General features: G+C 40.9%; 2 protein-coding genes across 4 annotated transcripts; one reads left to right on the top strand and one right to left on the bottom strand.

The window, feature by feature from the left end:
• Positions 1-1,193: 1,193 nt before the first annotated feature.
• tmem39a (transmembrane protein 39A) lies at positions 1,194-13,811 on the top strand. Of its 3 annotated transcripts, none has more exons than XM_023332663.1 (9): positions 1,194-1,499; positions 5,406-5,568; positions 7,581-7,800; positions 7,898-7,981; positions 8,092-8,246; positions 9,444-9,801; positions 9,922-10,109; positions 10,205-10,325; positions 12,345-13,811. In XM_023332663.1, the coding sequence occupies exons 2-9, from the start codon at positions 5,456-5,458 to the stop codon at positions 12,582-12,584; spliced, it is 1,479 nt and encodes a 492-aa protein (XP_023188431.1). In that variant the 5' UTR covers positions 1,194-1,499; positions 5,406-5,455; the 3' UTR covers positions 12,585-13,811. The 3 variants fall into 3 exon arrangements, with proteins under 3 accessions (XP_023188431.1, XP_023188430.1, XP_005799828.1); XM_023332662.1 differs by having other exon boundaries at positions 1,195-1,356; positions 7,578-7,800; XM_005799771.2 differs by having other exon boundaries at positions 1,195-1,499; positions 7,578-7,800.
• Positions 13,812-15,020: 1,209 nt separating this feature from the next.
• On the bottom strand, positions 15,021-19,548 carry prss23 (protease, serine 23). The gene is made up of 2 exons (XM_005799725.2): positions 19,163-19,548; positions 15,021-18,513 (listed from the first exon to the last, which is right to left on the bottom strand). The coding sequence occupies exons 1-2, from the start codon at positions 19,186-19,188 to the stop codon at positions 17,331-17,333; spliced, it is 1,209 nt and encodes a 402-aa protein (XP_005799782.1). The 5' UTR covers positions 19,189-19,548; the 3' UTR covers positions 15,021-17,330.
• Between the last annotated feature and the right edge of the window lie 785 nt (positions 19,549-20,333).

Below are 20,333 nucleotides of genomic sequence, written 5' to 3'. Positions count from 1 at the left end.
TACAGAAAGTGTTATGTCTGGTGTATGGCTGCACAGTGGCGCAGTTGGTAGCACTGTTGCCTTGCAGCAAGAAGGTCCTGGGTTCGATTCCCGGCCAGGGTCTTTCTGCATGGAGTTTGCATGTTCTCCCTGTGCATGCGTGGGTTCTCTCCGGGTACTCCGGCTTCCTCCCACAGTCCAAAAACATGACTGTTAGGTTAATTGGTCTATCTAAATTCTCCCTAGGGGTGTGTGTGAATGGTTGTTTGTCCTGTATGTCTTTGTGTTGCCCTGCGACAGACTGGCGACCTGTCCAGGGTGAACCCCGCCTCCCGCCTGGAACGTAGCTGGAGATAGGCACCAGCAACCCTCCCGACCCCATTAGGGACAAAGGGTGAACAGAAAATGGATGGATGGATGGATTTGACCCAAAACGAACATGAGTTTGACACACCTGCATTACAGAAAGTGTTATGTCTGGTGTGTGCCATCAGTAGCAGTACCTACATTGCCTGAAATGTGGAATACAAACACTAAAGAAGCATGCTTACATATGTTGCAGAGCTCAGTGCTTCTAATTTAAAGAATACTGCCAAAGATGCAAATCGGAACTGGTAAGCTCCTATTCCTTAATGAGATCTGCAACATTAGGAACTGGCTTTGGCCCTCATTAGGGATATAGGTCTTTAACAGACAACATAAACAAGTACCACATACAGTAAGTGTATTGTGTTTTATACTATAGGTTATTTTTGAAATAATAACCTATAGTATTAAAAAAAACCTTATAAAACAATATAAGGTTATGGGCGTGGCGTAGGGGACAACGCGACCCATGTTTGGCGGCTTTGAGTCCTCGACGCGGCCGTCGCGGGTTCGACTCCCGGACCCGACGATATTTTCCGCATGTCTTCCCCCTTTCCTGTCAGCCTACTTTCATATAAGGGACACCACAAAAAAAAAGACCCCTGGAGGGGTAAAAAAAATCTTGTTTTTTTATAACAAACATATGGTGAGCTACCTTTGTGAACTGACATATTCTCAATAAACATCAAAGCTGGTCTTAGTTGCAAATCAAGGAGCAAAACTAAGTGAACATCTCTAGCGGAAAGAATTCACTTTTCCAGGTGAGCTGAGCCAAGTGATTCGGATCCCGGAAAAGAACCGGCCGACGCTCTCGTCCCAGTCACCACGCAGCGGGTAGCTCTTCGGAGTCGCGTTTGGATGACGACGGGAGCCGAGGCGGTGCTGCTTTGCCACGTCGGTCTCTGTGCAGCGCACTCACACTGTTGCTCCTCCAGCCCAGCACTAACTTTCAGAGCCGTTTTATGTTTCCAGAGGAGGAGAGAGCGACCCCCCAGCGTCGCCGTTGCCGTTGTAAGTCGTCGCCACGCCCGCATAGTGTTGGATATTGAAGCTGGGAGGTGGAGAAATGCCCGTTGCTGTCTGGACTCGTCACACAACTGACTGATGCATCCTCGCTCGGCTCAGCTCAGCCCTCCGCATGTTGTCGATGTTGTGTGAGTAGACCTAGCTTTTAAAACGCTGCTCATTTACTCCAACAGGCTGAACAGCGGGCTGGCAGCTTCACGCGTGTGCCTTTGTACAAAGCAAGCTTTATAAAGTGTCCTCGCAAGTTTTCCGTGGGGTGAACACATTGACAACGCTGCCTTGTGGCATGATTCGCGCAAGCAGCTTTTAGTGCATGTCTTAGCAAGTCGGTGGCCATAAAACGCCTCACAGCAAAATGTTCCTTCGAGGAAAGAAAACAGCAGAGTCCAACAAGTGCATCGGTTCAGGACGTCATCGTCTCCAAAAAGCCACTTGAAAGCCCAAAAGAGAGACGCGCGGTTGCACACAAAGACCGAGTCATTGTAGTTAATGTCTGTAGTCAACAGTTCCTGTTTTCACTTTTGACTTACAGCTGTAGTTCGGGTCCCTTGTGGTGTGTTTGCGTGCATGCTAACGTCTGTTTCCTGTTTGTAGATGCGGCTCAAACAGCCTAAAGCTGCTGCTACGCGTCATCCCCATTATCAGCATCTCCACGATGTTTCATAAAGTACATCAGCATAGAGGAGATGGTGGTTCACTCAGAGGCTGGATGCTGTCAGCCTCTGCTTTGTGTGACAACGGCAAGGAAAACCGGGTTGATTAGTTAACATAATAACATTTAAAATACATGATGAGAAGAATGGAAATATGCACAAAACTCACAATGAAGCCCCTTTTATGTGACGATTAAATCGGGTCTTACAGATTATGTTTTGGTTGGGCTTGTATTCACAGCTTGTTTTAACATAGGGATTCAAATGTCTTGTTTTAAGCCCTTGGTTTTTGTCGACCAGAAAACAACGGATCTCCAACTTTTATTTTTAAAGTACTGCCTCAATAAATACCACTGCTGCTACTGTTTAAGTGTAATTATATAAAAACAGTGGAACTGGTTGAAGGAACTAGTGTGTGTTTTTTTTATTTTAAAATTGACATCTCAAAACTTGAAACGTTGACAGAAAGTTTCTAGGTGACAAAATCCCAAGTGCGAAAGTCAGAGGTCCAACATCAAAGTCCGGTATGGCCTCCTTGTATGTAGAACTTAGTGGTTAGGGCTCCACTGTATTAGAAAAATGTGCGACGATATTGATTATTGTTGACAGTTTCACCTCGATATGGATAAAGAAGTAATTAAAAAGTGTTTGGCTTTCAGCTCATAGCAAACAGACCGGAGACTCGTCTATTCAAGCTGCTGGGAAAAATAATTAAAAATATTTCTGTCCTTTTCTTATTATTGAAAAAAGTGGGAAGTTCTGGCTGACACCTATATTTTCTTAATGACTTGACCACCGCCGCCTCTCTGCCTTCTAAAACGCTTTGCGCTGCATTGAGCGCATATTACAGGCATCATGGTGCATGAGTGCATGGTGCTTAAATGATTAGCTATCATTTATTGCAGCACAAGCAGACCTTAACTGTGCACATCGTGTGATTAAATGAGCAAGAACAGATTTATTTGTCTTGGTCACACTCTGAATATTATACAGCCTCCTCAGTGAACATGTTGCCTCAGGGTTTAAAAATACAAAATGCAGAAGAATTCATTGCTGTGTTGCGTTGCTCCGAAGCAGCCGAGGAAAACAATTCGGCAGATCCTACTAGGTTTTGAATTTCACACTGAAGTTGGGACTTCAGAGGGAATTTGGACTCACCTAAGGCAGCCGCCAGTATTTGTCCACCATATACTGAGATTTACCTGGAAATTACCAGCAAAATGTTCTTATTAGTTCTGCTACATGTAATCTAAGATGGATCGATAGAATATACTTTATAAGTAACTCAGACTTGGGCGTCTTAAAGCCTGATGGTTACAGGCAGAAAGGATTTTCTGTGTTGCTCTGCGGCAAAGTGAACGCCACAGTTTAAAATCTGATTTCTACCACATGTGGTTTTCTAGTCAAGACAGTGGCATTCAAACACAAGAAGCACAATTTAATTTAATTAAAACCCTTATTTAACACTTCAATTCATTTCAGTAGATTACTTTCCCCGTTAAAAATGACCTTTGCACCAGGACAACAACATCTGCCACTCATAACTTGACCTAATTAAGAAGTGCTGCCATAATGTTTACGTATTTGTAGATGCGTTGTCAACAGCTTTCTTCTTAAGTTTCCGAAGCTTAAATTTGTGATGTTTCACTTGTTGTCAGCCACAGGTTTGATCAGTTGCTTGAGACATTACAAGTCTACTTAGTGGAAATACTTAAGAGGTAAAGTAGAGGAAGAAACAAGTTATGAATGATTTGTTTTAAGTCCTTAGTGAATAGTAAATATATTAAGATTCAATTTACATGAACTCAGACAAATATGAGTAAAGAGGATTTATTTTAATGCACTAAACTTACTTTTGTTTTTTTCAACTAGGGTAGCATTTCAGAGATCAGACAGTTTTGTTGTTTTGCTTCTTTATTTTTTTTTTTACATGGACATAATATAAATCTTGTTGCCATTAATAGAGACTGTCAATTATTTTTTTTTATTATGCGAGTTGATTTTGCCTTCGCTGGGGCTTTTAAATTTGGTTTGGAAGAAACACTTTTACTTTAAAATTAATTAAGATAAGCAAAAGTCCCCCATCAATTGGGATGTAGGGATACACAGTTCATTGTTTTAATAAAGTGTCACATTTGGTGCCAACTTTGCAAAGGGGCTGAAAAATATTTAAGGCAGCTTCTGAACTTTGCAGTATTTTAATAACCTGCAAACTTTCCAAAAAGTATTAAAGTGCCCGCATAATTGTTGTCTATGTTCCAGTCAGACATTTTACTGTGTGTGTTTTCCTGCTTGCTCTATAAATGCAGCACATTACTGGTTACTATACCGTAGTTATACCTGCAACTTTCCTACTGTAATAAAGTCTGACCCAAAAGCTTTTTTTTTTTGTTTGTTTGTTTTTTACTACATTGTTTTTTTTCTGTTTCAGACACATAGTACTTAGTACTTAGTACATAGTAACACAATGAAGGTGAATTGCTCCTGTATTTGCCAGGTTTTTTTATTTTAAGTTAACTTGACAAACACTTCTAGCCAGTTGTTTTCCAGTTTGAGCTCAGCCGGGCAGGGCTGCTTTTTTTTTCCGCTGAGAATTGGGGGTCGCTCCGTTTGTGTCATTGAGATATTATTTGACAAAAACCAGGGATGTTGCAATAAGGGAGGCTTTGGATGAGGTTGTGTCGGTAGCGACATGAGAAACAAACAGAGTTTCAATGAAGTTCCATCTGCAGAAAGCTGCTTTGTTTGGTCTGTAAGATCTACGCCGCTCCGTTGCCAAGCTGAGTTGAAACTCGGACAGATCTGACATAAATCTCTTTGTCTTTATGCTGGTTACAACCTGGATGTTGTAGTAAAGATCTTTGTTTACATCCCAATCCAAAGCCAAAAAAAAAAAGACACAATCCACTTTCACAAAATACTCTTAAGTATTTTTTCCTGAACTCTTGCCATGGCGTGGCAGATTTACTATGTTTATTTTTTGCTTAGGAACGTGAAAATAGTTACAGGCAGTCCCCAAAGTTAAGTAAGAAAGTTCTGTAGAAAATCTTGTCAGATTTAATCATGGTGGCGTTTTCACCACCATTAAGGTGACATTTAGTTTTTACAGTGATGACACATAAATGCATTAACAACTGGGAACCCGCCCACTGGCAAACAGGAGCATCTGTGCAGCTTATTTTTTTCTCACTTAATTAACTTCTCGAACGTGTACTTATTACATATGGGTTGTAAAGTTAATGTCTCACATCCTTACGCTAATTACTGTTTACCTTTCAGGTTTGCTGGTTTTCAATTGCTTTTTTATGATCTGTTTCGTTCCCCCTACCCGTTTCTTTTTGTTTTAATTGAACCTTTTGTTTTCCTCGTTACACCCTGCAGTGACCTTGAAGTACATGGTGGGTTTTTGAGAGGAACGGTAACTGGCGACCATGCCAGGAGGCCGCAGGGGTCCCAGCAGACAGCAGCTAAGTCGCTCCTCTCTGCCGTCCCTGCAGACTCTGGTCGGAGGCAGCGTCAGCAATGGCACGGGCCTCAGGAACAGGTAATGCACATATGCAGCTTTGAGGACACTTGGAGCTGCTGCAACAGGACTTTGTTTAGAACACGGAGCTCAACATAGTCAATAAGTGGAGAAAAGGGCATAAAACACAAACTGTGTCAAGGCGGTGTTTGCTGTGTTGATACAAGGACTTTTTTTTGCAGGAAAATGAATTAAAGAGCTTTAACAATATTTTATTGATTATTAAAGAAAAAATAAACAAGCTGTCTTTGGTTTGACTAAATTCTGATTAAAAATTCTTACAACTGTAAAGGTAAAATAAATATTAAAAAACTACAACTTTCCTCCTGGTGAATGTAGTTATGAAGTAGATTAGTGGCAAAAATCTGAATTGTTGTTTCCAAGGCAAACATTTGTTGCTATGTGACGTAATTTTGGCCAAACTATCCAGCTGCTTCCATGTCTAGCTCTAACAGTGAATCAGATTTTGATAAAGAACTATATATAAAAAACTGTCCTGCTGTAATTTGAACCTGTCATACAACACGTTTTGGCCCTGTTTACAAAAAAATCATTGAAATTTGATATTTAATCAACAGCTTGGCATCGTTTTCTTTTAACTGCGAATCAGATAAGAGGATGGGTTTTGAATAATCCCTCTGGCCCTGCATGATGAGCTTCTTCTCGTCGCTGTGGCAACTTCCACATTTGAACCTTTGCATGTGTTGTCAGTGTTTCAGCAACCACAGATGTGTCAGGACGGTCGCCACATCGTCGTGTCTCTATCAGGACTTCTTAATGGAAGCTCCTTCTGTCTTTCCCTGTTTTAAACGCTCTGCTTGTCAAACCTTTGCACAGTTACCAGCTTTGGTCGGCCACCAAAAATAGGTCCACCGTTATGCAAATGGAGAAATTTCAAAAGCGAAATAACATTCTGTTATTCCAGAGTTTAGTCTTACCCTGTGTAACTTTCATATAATTTGTACGTTTTACAGATTATGTCAGTTTTAACACATGTAGCTTTCAAATGATCAGTTCAGACACGCTTTTCAATATTGTGGTGTCAGTTGAACTTGTTCGACCAGGTAACATTATTCTTGAGTAGTAATTAGTCACAATCTCGTGGTGGTTCCTACCCAGTTTGTAAATAAATAAGGCTGAGCTTTTTCCGTCCGTCCAACTACAAGGACAGATGGAGAAGTTGTCAACTGAACTTGTAGGCCAAGGGTCTTCCCATCCAGGCCTCAAGCTCTGGTGCCTTTTAGCTGCACCTCTGGTCCAACACACCTGAATCAAATCGATGAATCACCACCTGTATGCAGTCAAATTTTCCAGAGTCCTGGCGATGACCTCATTATTTGACTCGACTGCGTTGAAGCGGTGGCGCATCTAAAAGTTGCAGAACTTTTAGACGCATCGAGCCAGACCTCGAGGTCCTGGATATGAAGATCGCTTTACACCAGAATGAGGTTAAACTCTGCTGTCTCTAGGATGTTTAGGATCCTCCTGAAATTGCAGATTTGTTTCAAATATTAAATGTATTCATGAGAAGGTGTGCAGTAGGTTTCAAGGTAACAGCAGACCAACTAAACCAGTCAAAATGTCACAAAAGAAGTGAAGTAGCTCACCACATTGAAAATCTGACACCAAATTTAGCATTTCATTTTCCAGTGTTGTGGAGCCTGCTGGTAATAGGATCCCACTGCTATTAAAGCAAGTTCATGGTCAAGATTCTGTTATCAAGTCTCATAAAAAGAAGTCCAGGCAAAGGCTAGAAATTTGACACAGAAAAATTGTGGATTTTTGTTATGAAAAAACTGTAGCACACTGATTAATAAACTTGTTGAACTTGGTCATTTTCACTTTTTGTTATGAAGCTGTGAGGATTATTAAATCACATGCTTATGTTTCTAGTATTTCATTTGTTTTCTTTCATTGTTTGTGAGGAAGTCAAATTTAACTAAATGTTTTGGGGAGTTTTAGTCTCTACAATTTACTGAAGGTGTTATTTGACTACAGTAAAATGCACTGTTTACTTGGACTTCTTTCAGAAGCAGTAACTCGGTGGGTCTTTCTGCTCCGCCTATTTCTACTCTCATCACTCCGGAGCCGGTCCGTCACTCGCGGATCCCCGAGCTGCCGTTGGACAGCAGCTTCCTGTTTGAGTTCCTGCTCTTTCTCTACCTGTTGGTTGCTTTATTCGTCCAGTACATCAACATCTACAGGACGGTGTGGTGGTACCCCTACAGTCACCCGGCTGCCTCTACCTCACTTGTGAGATTACATAGACATTAGTTCAGTTAATGTAGAACAATGGGGTTTTTTAAAATGTTTTTCTAATGTAGAATAACTAACTCTGTTCTCCTTGTAGAACTTTCATCTAATGGACTACCACCTGGCTATCTTCATCACTGTTATGTTAGCCAGGAGGCTTGTTTGGACCATTGTGTCAGAGGTAAATAAACTGCATGCAGACAGCTGGCTGGCGCTCTAATCCAAAAGTTGCAAAATGTGCCTTGATGATTGTAAAGTAGTTGTTAGATCACTTTTATTTTCTTTTTTCAGGTGTCTCAGAGCAGTGGAGGGTCCCTGTTCCGCTACATAGTACTTATTACTGCCCGGCTCAGCCTGCTGACCATGTGCGGCTGGGTGCTCTGCTGGACGCTGGTCAACCTGTGCAGGAACCACTCTGTCCTTAACCTTCTGTTCCTGGGATACCCGTGAGTCCTCAGAGCAGATCACTGTCTAGAGCACTGTGCTTGTCTAATATTTAATTCCAGACATTTACACCTACACTGACTGTTGGGAGGTAAAGTCAGAAAGTCTGCCATCAGACTGTTTATTAAAGGAGGGTATAATATAAAATCCACTTTTTTGAGCCTAATATCTTATAATGTTACTCCCTGACTAAAAACATACAAATGTTGCTTTGATTCTTTCTTACATGTTTGAGGAATCCTTTAATCGCTTGTGCCTAAACGCTTGCTCATTCAAAATGGAGCCTATTTTCACAAAGCTCCCCCTCACAGAGCACCCCACTCCCACACACTTCCACTCTCAGCTCCACCAGTGGAATTAGGACTGTCGTGACAACAAAATTTGCTGGATGACAAATTGTCCCAGAAGTTATTGCGATAAATGATAATACTGTTGTTTTGAAGTCAGACAATAGTAATGGCATAATAATCCAGGAACTCATTCTCAAAAATCAATGAATTTAAATTCTAATGAACATTTTGACACTGGAACTGTAAGACATTCTAATCATTCAAAATTCGTTATTGCAACAGAAACGACAACATTAATTAAGCAGTATCAGTAAATAAATTTGTCCTTTAAAAAAAGGTCTAGTTGAGACAAAACCACCACACTGAAGACTTTTGTCATCCAGGTTTTGGTAGAAAGAGTGAGGTGAGAAAACAATAAATCATGTAAATTGAGATTATTCAGCTTGTTTTAACTCATTATGTGATTAATTACACAGGTCTACACTTAATCACCTTCAGTCCAGAATCTAAAATACTTCAGTAAAGCCTGAACTGGATTAGTTTACTTGGAACAAGATTTCTATTCAGTGCTTTTCCCATTACTGTCCTTAAAGCACTTACCTAAGCAAAACAAAACATATTTTCACAGTTGCATCTGATAAATTGCCATTGCTAGTAAAAATGTATCTTCATCAGAAATCTTTACAAGGAAAGATTTACAAAGCTGCTAATTGATCTGCTTATCCACAACAGTTCAATAATGCCAGGGACTCTTTCCGTTTAATGTGCTAATGGAACCAGAAAATGCAATTTGCTCTCCCTTGGTGTCTCTCAACATTTTAAAGATGCATGATGTGTTCACGTTACACATAATGTGAATCTCCTTCTTTCTCTGTTTTCCCCTCTCGCTTCACTCGCTGTCCTCTTCAGATTCGGCGTGTACGTCCCACTCTGCTGCTTCCATCAGGAAGGAGGGAAAAGCCAAGCGCCGGGATCTGACTGCGAATACCCCTCCGAACACCAGCAGGCCGACCTCGCAGAGTCCCAGCTCTTCCGACCTCGCGACTTCCTCTTCCTGTTGCGGGAGAACATCAGAGAACAGTTCTCCAGCCCCCCACACATGCCCACTCACACCTGCCCGCAGCACATACACTCGGACACGCCCGAGCTGATTCGAGCAGAGGTGGAGGAGCTGAAAAGCGACTTTAACCGGCGGATCAAAGAAGTGCTATTCAACTCACTGTTCAGTGCTTACTATGTAGCCTTCTTGCCTCTCTGCTTTGTCAAGGTTGGTGTTTTCTTGACATGAGGTCCTTTCATCCGGTTCATACCCAGCCCTCCATTTGTTCAATAACTACCTTCATTTTTGGCCAAGTTAAAACTAATCTCATTCCCTTCCTTCCAACAGAGTACACAGTACTACGACATGCGCTGGTCTTGTGAGCATCTGATTATGGTGTGGATCAACGCCTTTGTGATGCTGATGAGCCAACTGCTGCCTCCCAGCTACTGCGACTTGCTCCATCGCTCGGCGGCTCACCTGGGCCGCTGGCAGAAACTGGAGCCCGGTTCATACAGTAACACACCTCAGCATGTGTAGGTGTCCAACATACACACACACACACAATGTTATTCTCACAGAGACAAATGAAGCTGATGTTTGTGGTTTGTGTGGTGTCGGTGTCTTTCAGGTGGTCAGAAAGCACTGTTTGGCCCCAGGGGGTGTTGGTACGACACAGTCGATGTCTATATAAAGCTGTTGGATCCTATAATGTTGCGCTTCCCTCTGATGTTTCCCATTCAAGGTTTTATGTGAGTATCTCATTTTGTTTAGTCGGACCCAGTTACATATTCATGTGTTCTTGGAAAAAAAACCCGAAATGGGGAAGTGAGGATTGGTGCTTTTTAGATTTGTATTCGGCCAGCATTTGATCCTGATGAAAATGGGGCCTTTTATTTACACGAACATAACCACAAAAAAACTGAATGCATGCACTTTTGAACTTCCCCCAATGAGTTTTGTACTGTAAGGTAATCAGTGAAGGCAAAAGTTAATTAAAAATCCAATTTATTTTACCAGTTCCCTTTTTTAATAATAGAGTATTTAGAAAAATGAATTTCCCTAAGGTGAATATGTAAAGCCGGTTTAATTGCATGTCTTATTTTCAAGTGTTGCATATTTGGAGAAAGGAGGCCAAATGTGTGAAAATAGATGGATGGAGCCATAAACATGTTTAATTTCTGCCTGATTTTACAATTTACCAATATTTGTGATGGGAACTGAAGAAAGTGGATAGCTTCTGCTTTCGTTGGTGCAACAACTTCTGTTTGTGTGAGTCAAGAGCAAAAGTAGAAGAAATCTGTAAAGGGAAGAATACGTTCAACAGTGCTGTATGTCCAGTACGAGGTTTTTTGTTTTGTTTTCTGGACGTTTGAGTTGATTTTACATAAAGGAGAGAGAAGGGGCAAAAAATATTCAGCAAATGGGAATAGAGCCGCAGCAAGGTCTGCAGCCTCTGCACATGGTGCATGCGCTCTGTCAACTACTTCTCCAGTACAAGAAGTTTTGACATTAAAGAGATTATAAAACACAAATAAAACTTCACCCACAATGACGAACCACAGCCTTCGAATTATGGCCCTGCTTAACATCAAAAGGGAAAAAAACAGTGTATTTAAAAAATAAGATCATCTAAAATAAAACAATTTATCATCATCAATGTTGATGAGTTGATGTCTAAAGGTTGTGTGACAATGTCACGTTATTTATGTGACAAGCAGAAACTATGACAACGTTTTAACAAGTCAAAGACATTGTAGTGAGAAAGCAGGAGGTAAAAGTCAAAACAGATAAATGTAGGTCAGATTAGATTTGTTAAAAAAATACTTGCATTTTAAGCTTCATATTTTTTTTTAAAGAAAATTTATTTTAGAAGAAAAAATTAACTGAGCGTCTTTACAATAATTGTGAATTGAATGTAACTTAAATATCACTTTCTATACTTTCCTCTTCAAAACTTGAGTTCAAAATTTTACCAATGAGGTTTTAATGCACTGGAAACCCACAGGAAACCTGCTCAGATGGTGGATTTGAATTTATGTGCAACGTTTGGGGGGGGAGGTTTATAGTCTTTGAAAGGCACAGAAAAAGCAGAAATATCTAATAAAAAATTTAGTAAATTACCCTGAATTTCCAAATCAGCCAAACAATTAAAATGAGAATTACAACATTTGTTCTGCTCACTTCACAAGATCAGATTTTTAATTTGTTTCTAAAATTTCCTGCACCCACACAGGCTCTGAAATGTTCACAAATGTTAGAAAATACCCCTGGTCGGCAGGTAGCACTAAAGGCTAAATGCACAACATAATTCAAAGTGAGCATATTTTAGCTGTTTTGGAAGGGCTCTTGTAAAACAGTTTTATTTGACAGTTATTATTTCCTCTGAGCCGATGCACTTTCCACTAACGTGAAGTTTAATGCCGTCCTAGTCGGGACAAAGCAGTTCAGATATCGAAACACTCCACACTCTTGATCTTGTAGTTCCAGAACAGAAAGCGATAGCTAGCATGCAGGAAGCGTGTCACCACTTCATTGCTTTTAGAAATCTATGCCTGGTCTGCATGAACACACCATAGTCTAGAAAAATTCTCCTATCCTCACCAATAATTACTTCTGTGAATATACAAGAGGCGCAGACGCAGCACAAAATGTCAGTTTAATGAAATACCCATCTTAATTTTGAAACAGAAATTGTTAAGCTCTCAGTTATTTTGACCCAGTAAGCCCAAAGTGATTTTTATTCTCAATTCTCCTCTGTGTCCTTGCAGTTCCTGTTTCATAAGCCATTGCGGATCTTAAACCTGCTGATCGGGATCGAGTCCAGCGTGGTTTTGTACCAGTTATACTCTCTGCTGCGCTCTGAGCGCTGGAACCACACGCTGTCCCTGGGCCTTATTCTGCTCTGCAACTATTACGTGCTTTTTAAACTTCTTCGAGATCGCATAGTGTTGGGCAAAGCCTACTCCTACCCTCTGTCCGCCAACAGTTCGGGGCTCAAGTCGCAGTAAAGGACAACAAAACCTCACCTACAAACTCTGGATGTGGAGCTGTGGGCCGGAGGGGGTGCAGACTGTGAACTCAATAACTGTGTTTTTGATACGGTTCTATTTTTAATGCGATGTTTGTATATGCCTATTTAAAAGAATATTTTTATTTTGTATACTATTTCGTGTTACACCGGGCATTACTGCTCTGACGATAGCATGTTGTTACGTTGTTGCCAGACGACAGGGAAGTCGGGGAATGCCTGGGGGTGACTTTCACCAAAGATACTTCAAGTGCAAGCGGCCACTCGCACATCAGATGTGGCCCTAAACTGTTAATAAAGTGGGGAACTCGAGATGAGAGGAAGGATTTGTGCCTGAGATCCAGATTGTTGTTGTTTCTTCTTGTTATTATTATTTGCTTCAACCCAGACTCTTTTCTCTGCAGGCAGCCAGTGTTTTGGGAGGCAACAGGTTTGATCATTTCAGCATCAATGCTGCAATTTGTGACAACCCTTAGATTCTGCTTTTAAAATAGTTTGCAATTTTGTACCAAATGTTCTCATTGGCAGAGTTGGATGGGAAAGGTCACTTATTTTGTTTTGTTTTGGGATCATAACTAAATTCCTTAGTTTAATCAAAATAAAGCTGAAGTATGCAGCTGTAATGTGGGCTGTACTGGGTTTTTCATGTTTTATTTGAATAACTCAGCCATACAAACATGAGTGACTTTTTATCCGACTATACCCAAAAATGTATAAATTTCAAAATGACAAACTATTTCTAAAGCAGATTTTTTTTAGTAGTTTTGTTTGGTTTTGTCAGTAATATCAAACTAAGTACAACTGGAGGCAAACTGACCCTAGAAGTCTACAAAAAAGCTAATTTGATTAAACTGCGCTAAATGTTTGTTTCCCCTCTCTTCACATCAGCTACAGCGCCGCCTGTGGTCAAACCGTAGCGCTCGCACGACATGGAGGTGTTTAGGAGAGCGTACCGTCAACAGGTGCATTATTTAGTTCAAAGCTCTGACAGATGGCCGACCTAAATTTGACCTGCTAAATTCAACTTTCTGTGACAGTGTAGGTTTCTGTTTCATAGATTGATTCCACAGCACTTTAACTCCTGAATGGGAATTAAATGGGAGGATGGTACAACTTGTAACGGTAAAACGTCCAGTTTAGCTGTTTTGTTGGATTAGAGTGGAGAAAATGAAGAGAACGTGGCGAATAAAGAGATGTTCTTGGCTGTCCCAGCGCCTGTTTCCACTGCAACATGAAAAAGCTGTCATCACACACTGATCTGAAGAAGCTACTGTTGGGTTGGGGTGAAAGCCAAAGTGAAAGCTGGCAGGAAATGCACTTCTAGCATTTCCAGTTCCTATATGCAAAGTTTCCAAACAAAGGTCACTTTTTGTTTCGTCTCACTCATTGAGCAGCCTCATGTTCTTTGTTGCCTTTTCTGTTTGAGATCCGTCACTACCACCTTCGTTAGATTCAGCATTGAGAGAAATGAAACTCCTGAATCTTCGGTTAAACTTAATGAAAAATACAAGTGCCAGTTTTCTTCTTAGGTTTGCTCTTCGGTGCTTTATGTGTTTCACATTTTTCACACCAATGTAGTAAATATCACCAACGAAATGGTTCTGTTGAGGTTGCATGTTTGTGTAGCTGATTCCAACCAGTCTTAAGAGTACGGTGATTTGAAATATTGGTTTTGAATGTTGTGGTTCTCCCGTCTTTTCACTCGCCCATAACTGAGTAACATTGCTTAAGGGTTTGAGGTTCTGCATCTGTTTAGTTTACTTCAACGCTCTATCTTTACTCCCTTCCAATTGGCAACTCCAAAGTAGGTCGAAAAAAGAAAAAGCGATCAGTCTGTATGTTGACAGATTACATGTTGGCCTTTTTTATCCCATTGCTGTGAAATGTATTTGATCTTATATGAATTTACATAAAATTTTACAAAATGATAATGCGACTCAATTGTTTCAAACTGAAAATAAGACTTGGGGGAGGGGGGTTCTGTTTTGGTTTCAGTGTGCCAAATCCCAGGATCCAGGTTCAGATTCCTGTTTATTCAGCGCGTCACCGATGGTGAAGTTATAGGACCCGATCCTCAATCTTCATATCTCAGCTTTTGACAATATTCAGCTTCTGCAAATCATTTCTGGATATTCGGACACCTGAAATAAAGTAATTATGTTCAAACTAGTTGAGTTTTTTTCTGTGTGAAGATAAAGACATATATATATATATATATATATATATATGTATATATTTGTTTTTGTTTTCTTAAGGATTGGCTTTTACATTTTTGTAGTCTTTGACTTTTAGAAAAGCCTCATCTGAATCTAGATTGAGCTGACAAGGTAAAATTTGCGGATGCATGCAGTACTTTATCTCGCCAGGAGATGACGCCATACAACAAGCTCCAATAACTCATGGCCCACACAAAACATGTGTTTACGAATCATCCTGTAAAATAAAGATTCATTTATTAGACTCCATTAGCACTGAAAATAATGTATGCTTGTTGATTAACTTTTATGTCAACTAGGAGAAGGTGCAAAATACAGTTTACAACTTTGGCTTAGCTGACATGTACATTCATCCACAGGTATGATTCTCAGTAGAAGTCTTGGCAGTGCATTCTTAGTCAACATAACTAACAAAGGAAGACGTATCCTCTCCATCAGTTTGCATTTCACATCACAAAAGCTAACAGATACTTTGATTATTCAAATCATCTTTTAAAATACAAATACAATCTTTGAAAAATATGTAGGACTTTAGAGGTGCAAATGAAGGTGCAACAATGAACATAAAAATAAAGGTTTGAATAGTTTGCCATTACCAAGGGTTTTCATTGCTTTCTTTACCTCCCCTGAAATTGGACAAAACCATGACGTTTATTTGTTTTACCGTGTCTGTGTTGAACATAAAATGGTGATAAATGTGGAATCCTCTGGCTTCCAGCACTCCAAAAGAAAATGCATCGCCTCGCAAAAGTATCCAGATGGCTTGAAATGTTCATGTTGTAACGGTACAATCACAAACCTCAATGTATTTAACTGGGATTTTCTTATCACCAACAGAGTAAGCTCTTAATTATGTAGGAGTAAAAAGATGAATAGTTCTCCAAACCTTCTGAAAAAGAAAACAAAAAAGTGTGCATTGCCTATGTATTCAGCCCCATCGCTCTGATGCCCCAAAAAACAATGAATTAGAAAAAAAAAATGGCCCCAGAAATCAAACGATGGAAAAAAAAAAGTCAAGCTGTGTTTACTGTAATCTCTGCTTAAAAACAGGTGTTCAGTCAAGGCCTCAGAGGTTTGTTAAGAGAACGTGATTAAAACATCAAAAAACGACACAAAGAACACAGCAGACCGGACTGGGGAAAAGTTACGGAGATGTTTATAATGTTAGCTTATAAAACCATATACCAGACTTTGAACACCTCAAGAAGTAGTTAAATCCATAAAGTTAAATTCAATATTTCAAAAAATATGGCAACAGTGCAAACATACATGGTACGAGAACTATAATAAGGCAATCCACATGCCGGGGGCGCCTGTGTAGAAATGATAAACATCCACAGCACAGGTAGGAGAATGCTGTTGATAGGACAACTATTAGCATGGCATTCCAGAAATTAAGACGAAGGAAGCTATTGTTGCCACGAGTCACGTATAAAAGACAGCAAACGAAGAAGGTTTTCCGGTTAGATGAGGCTGAAATGTAACTTTCTGGGCTACATGGAAAATTGGTGGTTGGAAACTATTTTGGTGAATTACCCTGAAAACAAACCCCCCCACGATGAAACCAGGAGGTGGCAGCCTCTTCTTTCAGCAGTGCAGGGAAAGGATGGAGCTAAATGCTGGGCAATGCTGGAGAAATGTTGGGGCAGGGAAAGAGGTTCACCAAACATAAATACCCCCCTGGATTAACCATCCTGATTGTACCACAGCCACTTCACATAAACACACCCACCTTTTAAATAAACAATATTGTGGAAAAGAAATATGATGCACTTATCAGAAACATTAAGAACTAAAATATACTGATGAGTTTGCTGCTAGTCTTTTGCTTCACAAGAAGAATTTTATAGATGGTTCAACAAAACCTGAACATATTTTGAATTTTAAAGCTGGGATGATCAAATCATGCCCAGATTCTTTTTTAAAAAGTGTTTTTGAAAATTTCTGAACCAACTTCAGAATCATCTGGTGCACAGATATTTTCTAAGTACTCAATCAATGCAAAATACAAAGGTTGAGCTGTGGATAGAGGTTAGTTCCACATTGACTAGACTTGCAGTTAAATAAAACAAAACCTTTTCAAGTACAACTTTGCAGCTGACAACTTTTTTTGAATGCTAATGACACCCTGGAGGGAGAGCCATGTATAACACTAACCATATGTTAAATCTAAGGGTTTGATTGGTCCTGTCAAATTTTAGCTCCAATATGACTTATTTTATTAAAGAAGAGTCAATATTTTCTGTGTCTAGATTTGCTACGCTGGTAATGACCCAAATCTCTGCTGCATCTGTAACTGTAATAAAGGGTGGTTCTACAAAGGACTGAGTCAGTGGGGCTGAATACATTTATGTCACATTATTATTTTTTTTTAAAGATTCATTTTTAAAACTGCACCACTCTTGAGTTTGTGGTTGTAACGTCACAACATGTGAAAAGGTTCCTAGAGATTGGCACAGTTCTTTTTGTGGCTACACCCCTGTGTAGTCCTCTCTACGTTTTTTTTCCCTTCACCCCTCTCTGCAATCTACAAAGTTTCCTTTAATCCAGTAGCAGATCTGTGCATATTTAAGAGGTGTGATTCTGACTGCCACATTAAATTCCTGAGATGTCCCTTTATTCTCCACCCACTGGTGGCCGGAGAACACACCGATCACCTTGCGCTCCCAACGCCGCCGCCGCCCGTCCCACATCCGGGCGTAGACTCCAGAGCCGCTGGCCCCAGGCTGAGCGTCGCAGTGCTGGTACAACAAGTCCGACGTCTCCTCGCCTGCCCGACAGAACCGGTACACCAGCTGTCCAGCGCGGTCGTTGTCAAATCCTGAGAAGTGGACACGACGACCCGGAAGTCTCTGAGCTGGGGGGCTGACCCCTAGCTTCATGTGGCGGCGTTTGTGAGGCTTTTTCAGCTCCAGCAAAGCATAGTCGTAGTCCATCCCGATGTCATTGGCATTGCCTTTAATCCAACCTTTGGGAACGTGGGTGCGCTTGGCTCTGATCCACTGGAACTTCATTTTGTCATTGGCAGGTGGGGAGTACTGATCTGGGCCTCCCTCTACATGGTTGGTAAAGTTAGATGGAAGGTAAATAGGTGAATGTTGTACATCCCGTTGCTTTGGTTTCAAAAAGCCCACCCGAAGCTTCTGGGCTCCTTTCACATAGTTTTTGCCATCGTGAACACAATGAGCAGCTGTGAGAACATGACGGTCCCCCACCAGTGTACCAGAACATCCAGTGGACAGCTTGACAGCCACCGAGAATGGGTACTTCAGCAGGAAGTTCTGCCCCGCAATACTAAAACGACCATCATGTCCAAATATCTGCCGTTTTCTCCTGACATGTGACCGCTCTGCCTTACCAGAGGAACCAGAGGAGTAAGCAGGACTAGTATTGGAATAGGGATTGTAGCCATAAATCCCAATGGCGGTCTCAGTGAGTTGGCCGTTAGAGTCTAGGGTCTCGTAGGCCAGAAGGCTCCGCAAATCCCAGTAGCTGGGACGAGAGGCTTTCTTGTGGCATTCTGGGTCGCAGGGGGAAGCAACGTCCAGGCGTGCCTCATTCACAAACTGCGGCGTTGGTCGAGCCTCTGTTTGCTGGGGCAGGACCACAGGGATACGCTGGAGAATCCACTGACGCCGAGGAGAGGAGGACAAAACCGAGGGAAGGAAAAGGAGACACAAAAGGGAGGCAAACCTGTGTGGACATGAAGAAGCGGAGAACGTGTGAACCACGTTGTGGAAAGAAATAAGTGAAATGTGCAACAGCAAATATTTCTGCAAGACACAAGCGATTAACTGTGACCGGATGTCTGGACCCCCCCTTATCAAACATCCTCATTCCTGAATCCTCCATCATACATTTTTAATTACATGCATGAGAGTTGAGGGAGGGCTTTTAATCTTGAGGAATTCTGATCTGAGATGAACATCTGCAGCTGTAACTTTCCACTGTTTTCAACGCAGTAAACCCGACAAACAAGGAGAAGATCGGCTCTCTGAGGGAAAATTCCTGAACTGGCCTGAGGGACTGACCTTAAACCATAAAGAGCAGCTGAAGCAAGTTGCAGGGAGAACAGAGGAGGAGGGTGGGATGTTGTAAATGGATTAGTGGGACACAACGCATGGCTATGAGTTTTAAATTCACCTCTCGTCCTTCTTTTCTCCCTTTGCTTCTTGCAACCTATAAAGCTTATAAATACGAGGGAAAAGCGCGCTGCTATTGTCTGCTGTTCTTTCAATTAATAAACTATTCTTCTTTTTTTTTCTTTCTAAATAGACGAGTTTAATTCTCTATATCCATCCTTTCATTACGCTCACATCTCCATCACTGCTATGTGACTTACCGGGGAAGCGCAGCCTTGGAGCGCATGGTCCTGCCTCTGCAGGTGAGCCTGTTGCTGAACAGCAACCCCTCCTCAATCCACCGCAGGTAGACAAGACACTCCTATAAAACAAGAACCGACGGTGTCTCCGGAATTTTCTTTCTTTTTTTTTTTTTTTTAAGTCGCCTTATTCAACTAAGACGTCGGGGTTTTATGTCGAGTCCTGATCATTCGGTCCGGTCCGCAACGCGCAACTGCGTCCAGAGCGAATGAGCGGGATCATAGTGCGCTGCTGGAGGAGGATCCGCCGTCCGCCTGATCTCCAGAGTGTCACATCCGCCAACGAGGATCCAGAGCGCGCAGCGCCAAGCCCAGTGTCGTCATGTGATATCACATCGCTGCTGCTGCCGATTGCTGCACGGAGCAGGCGAGGCTTCCTGGTTTGAGTCCAGCTACGTCAAATTATGCATGTTGTTGGTTTTCGTCATGCAAAAAAGTTTTCGAGTGCATCTTAATAAGTTCGAATATTATCAAAATATTCATTCGCTTTTGCCTCTCTCTCATCAACATAGGGCTGCTATAATAGGCATTGCTGAATTTTAATTTGTTCTTGGTAATTAATATTAAAAATATACATTTTCATGACACAGAAAGCGGAATGTTTGTGTAGTTCTGTGTATTACTATTATTATTATTATTATTATTATTATTATTATTATTATTATTATTATTATTATTATTATTATTATTATTATTATTTCTTGCACAACATTTTTTCCCAATCTGGACTTCTTTCAGAAGCAGTAACTTTCCCATCTTGGACGTCCGCATGCTGCATACCTCATCTTGCTAATATTCCCCAAACTCTTAAATTACGTTTATTTCACAATGCTAAGACTGTGGCGCATTTTTCTTTTCTTTTCTTTTTTTTAGTCAGACTCAACTTTCCATGAATATGCTCTCCAAAAAGCCAGCTTCTTCTCCAAAGGTAATTGTAACTTATTCTCCTTGCGGACGTCATTCTGCTGCACAACTGCTGAATCAACAGTCTTCTTCATGATTGTGTTGTAGGCCATAACATCTCCATACTAAAATCCTTTCAGATAGTCCTGTGTAATTTTTTTTTTTCAAATATTTTGAACGACAGAGAGGTTATTTTGTGTCTGTATTCATTAGAATGAATAGATGGAAA

The sequence above is a fragment of the Xiphophorus maculatus genome, chromosome 4, assembly GCF_002775205.1.
Source record: "Xiphophorus maculatus strain JP 163 A chromosome 4, X_maculatus-5.0-male, whole genome shotgun sequence".
In the NCBI taxonomy this organism is placed as follows: domain Eukaryota; kingdom Metazoa; phylum Chordata; class Actinopteri; order Cyprinodontiformes; family Poeciliidae; genus Xiphophorus; species Xiphophorus maculatus.
The sequence above is the reverse complement of the archived record's forward strand: the minus strand, read 5'-3'. Positions and strand labels throughout refer to the sequence as shown.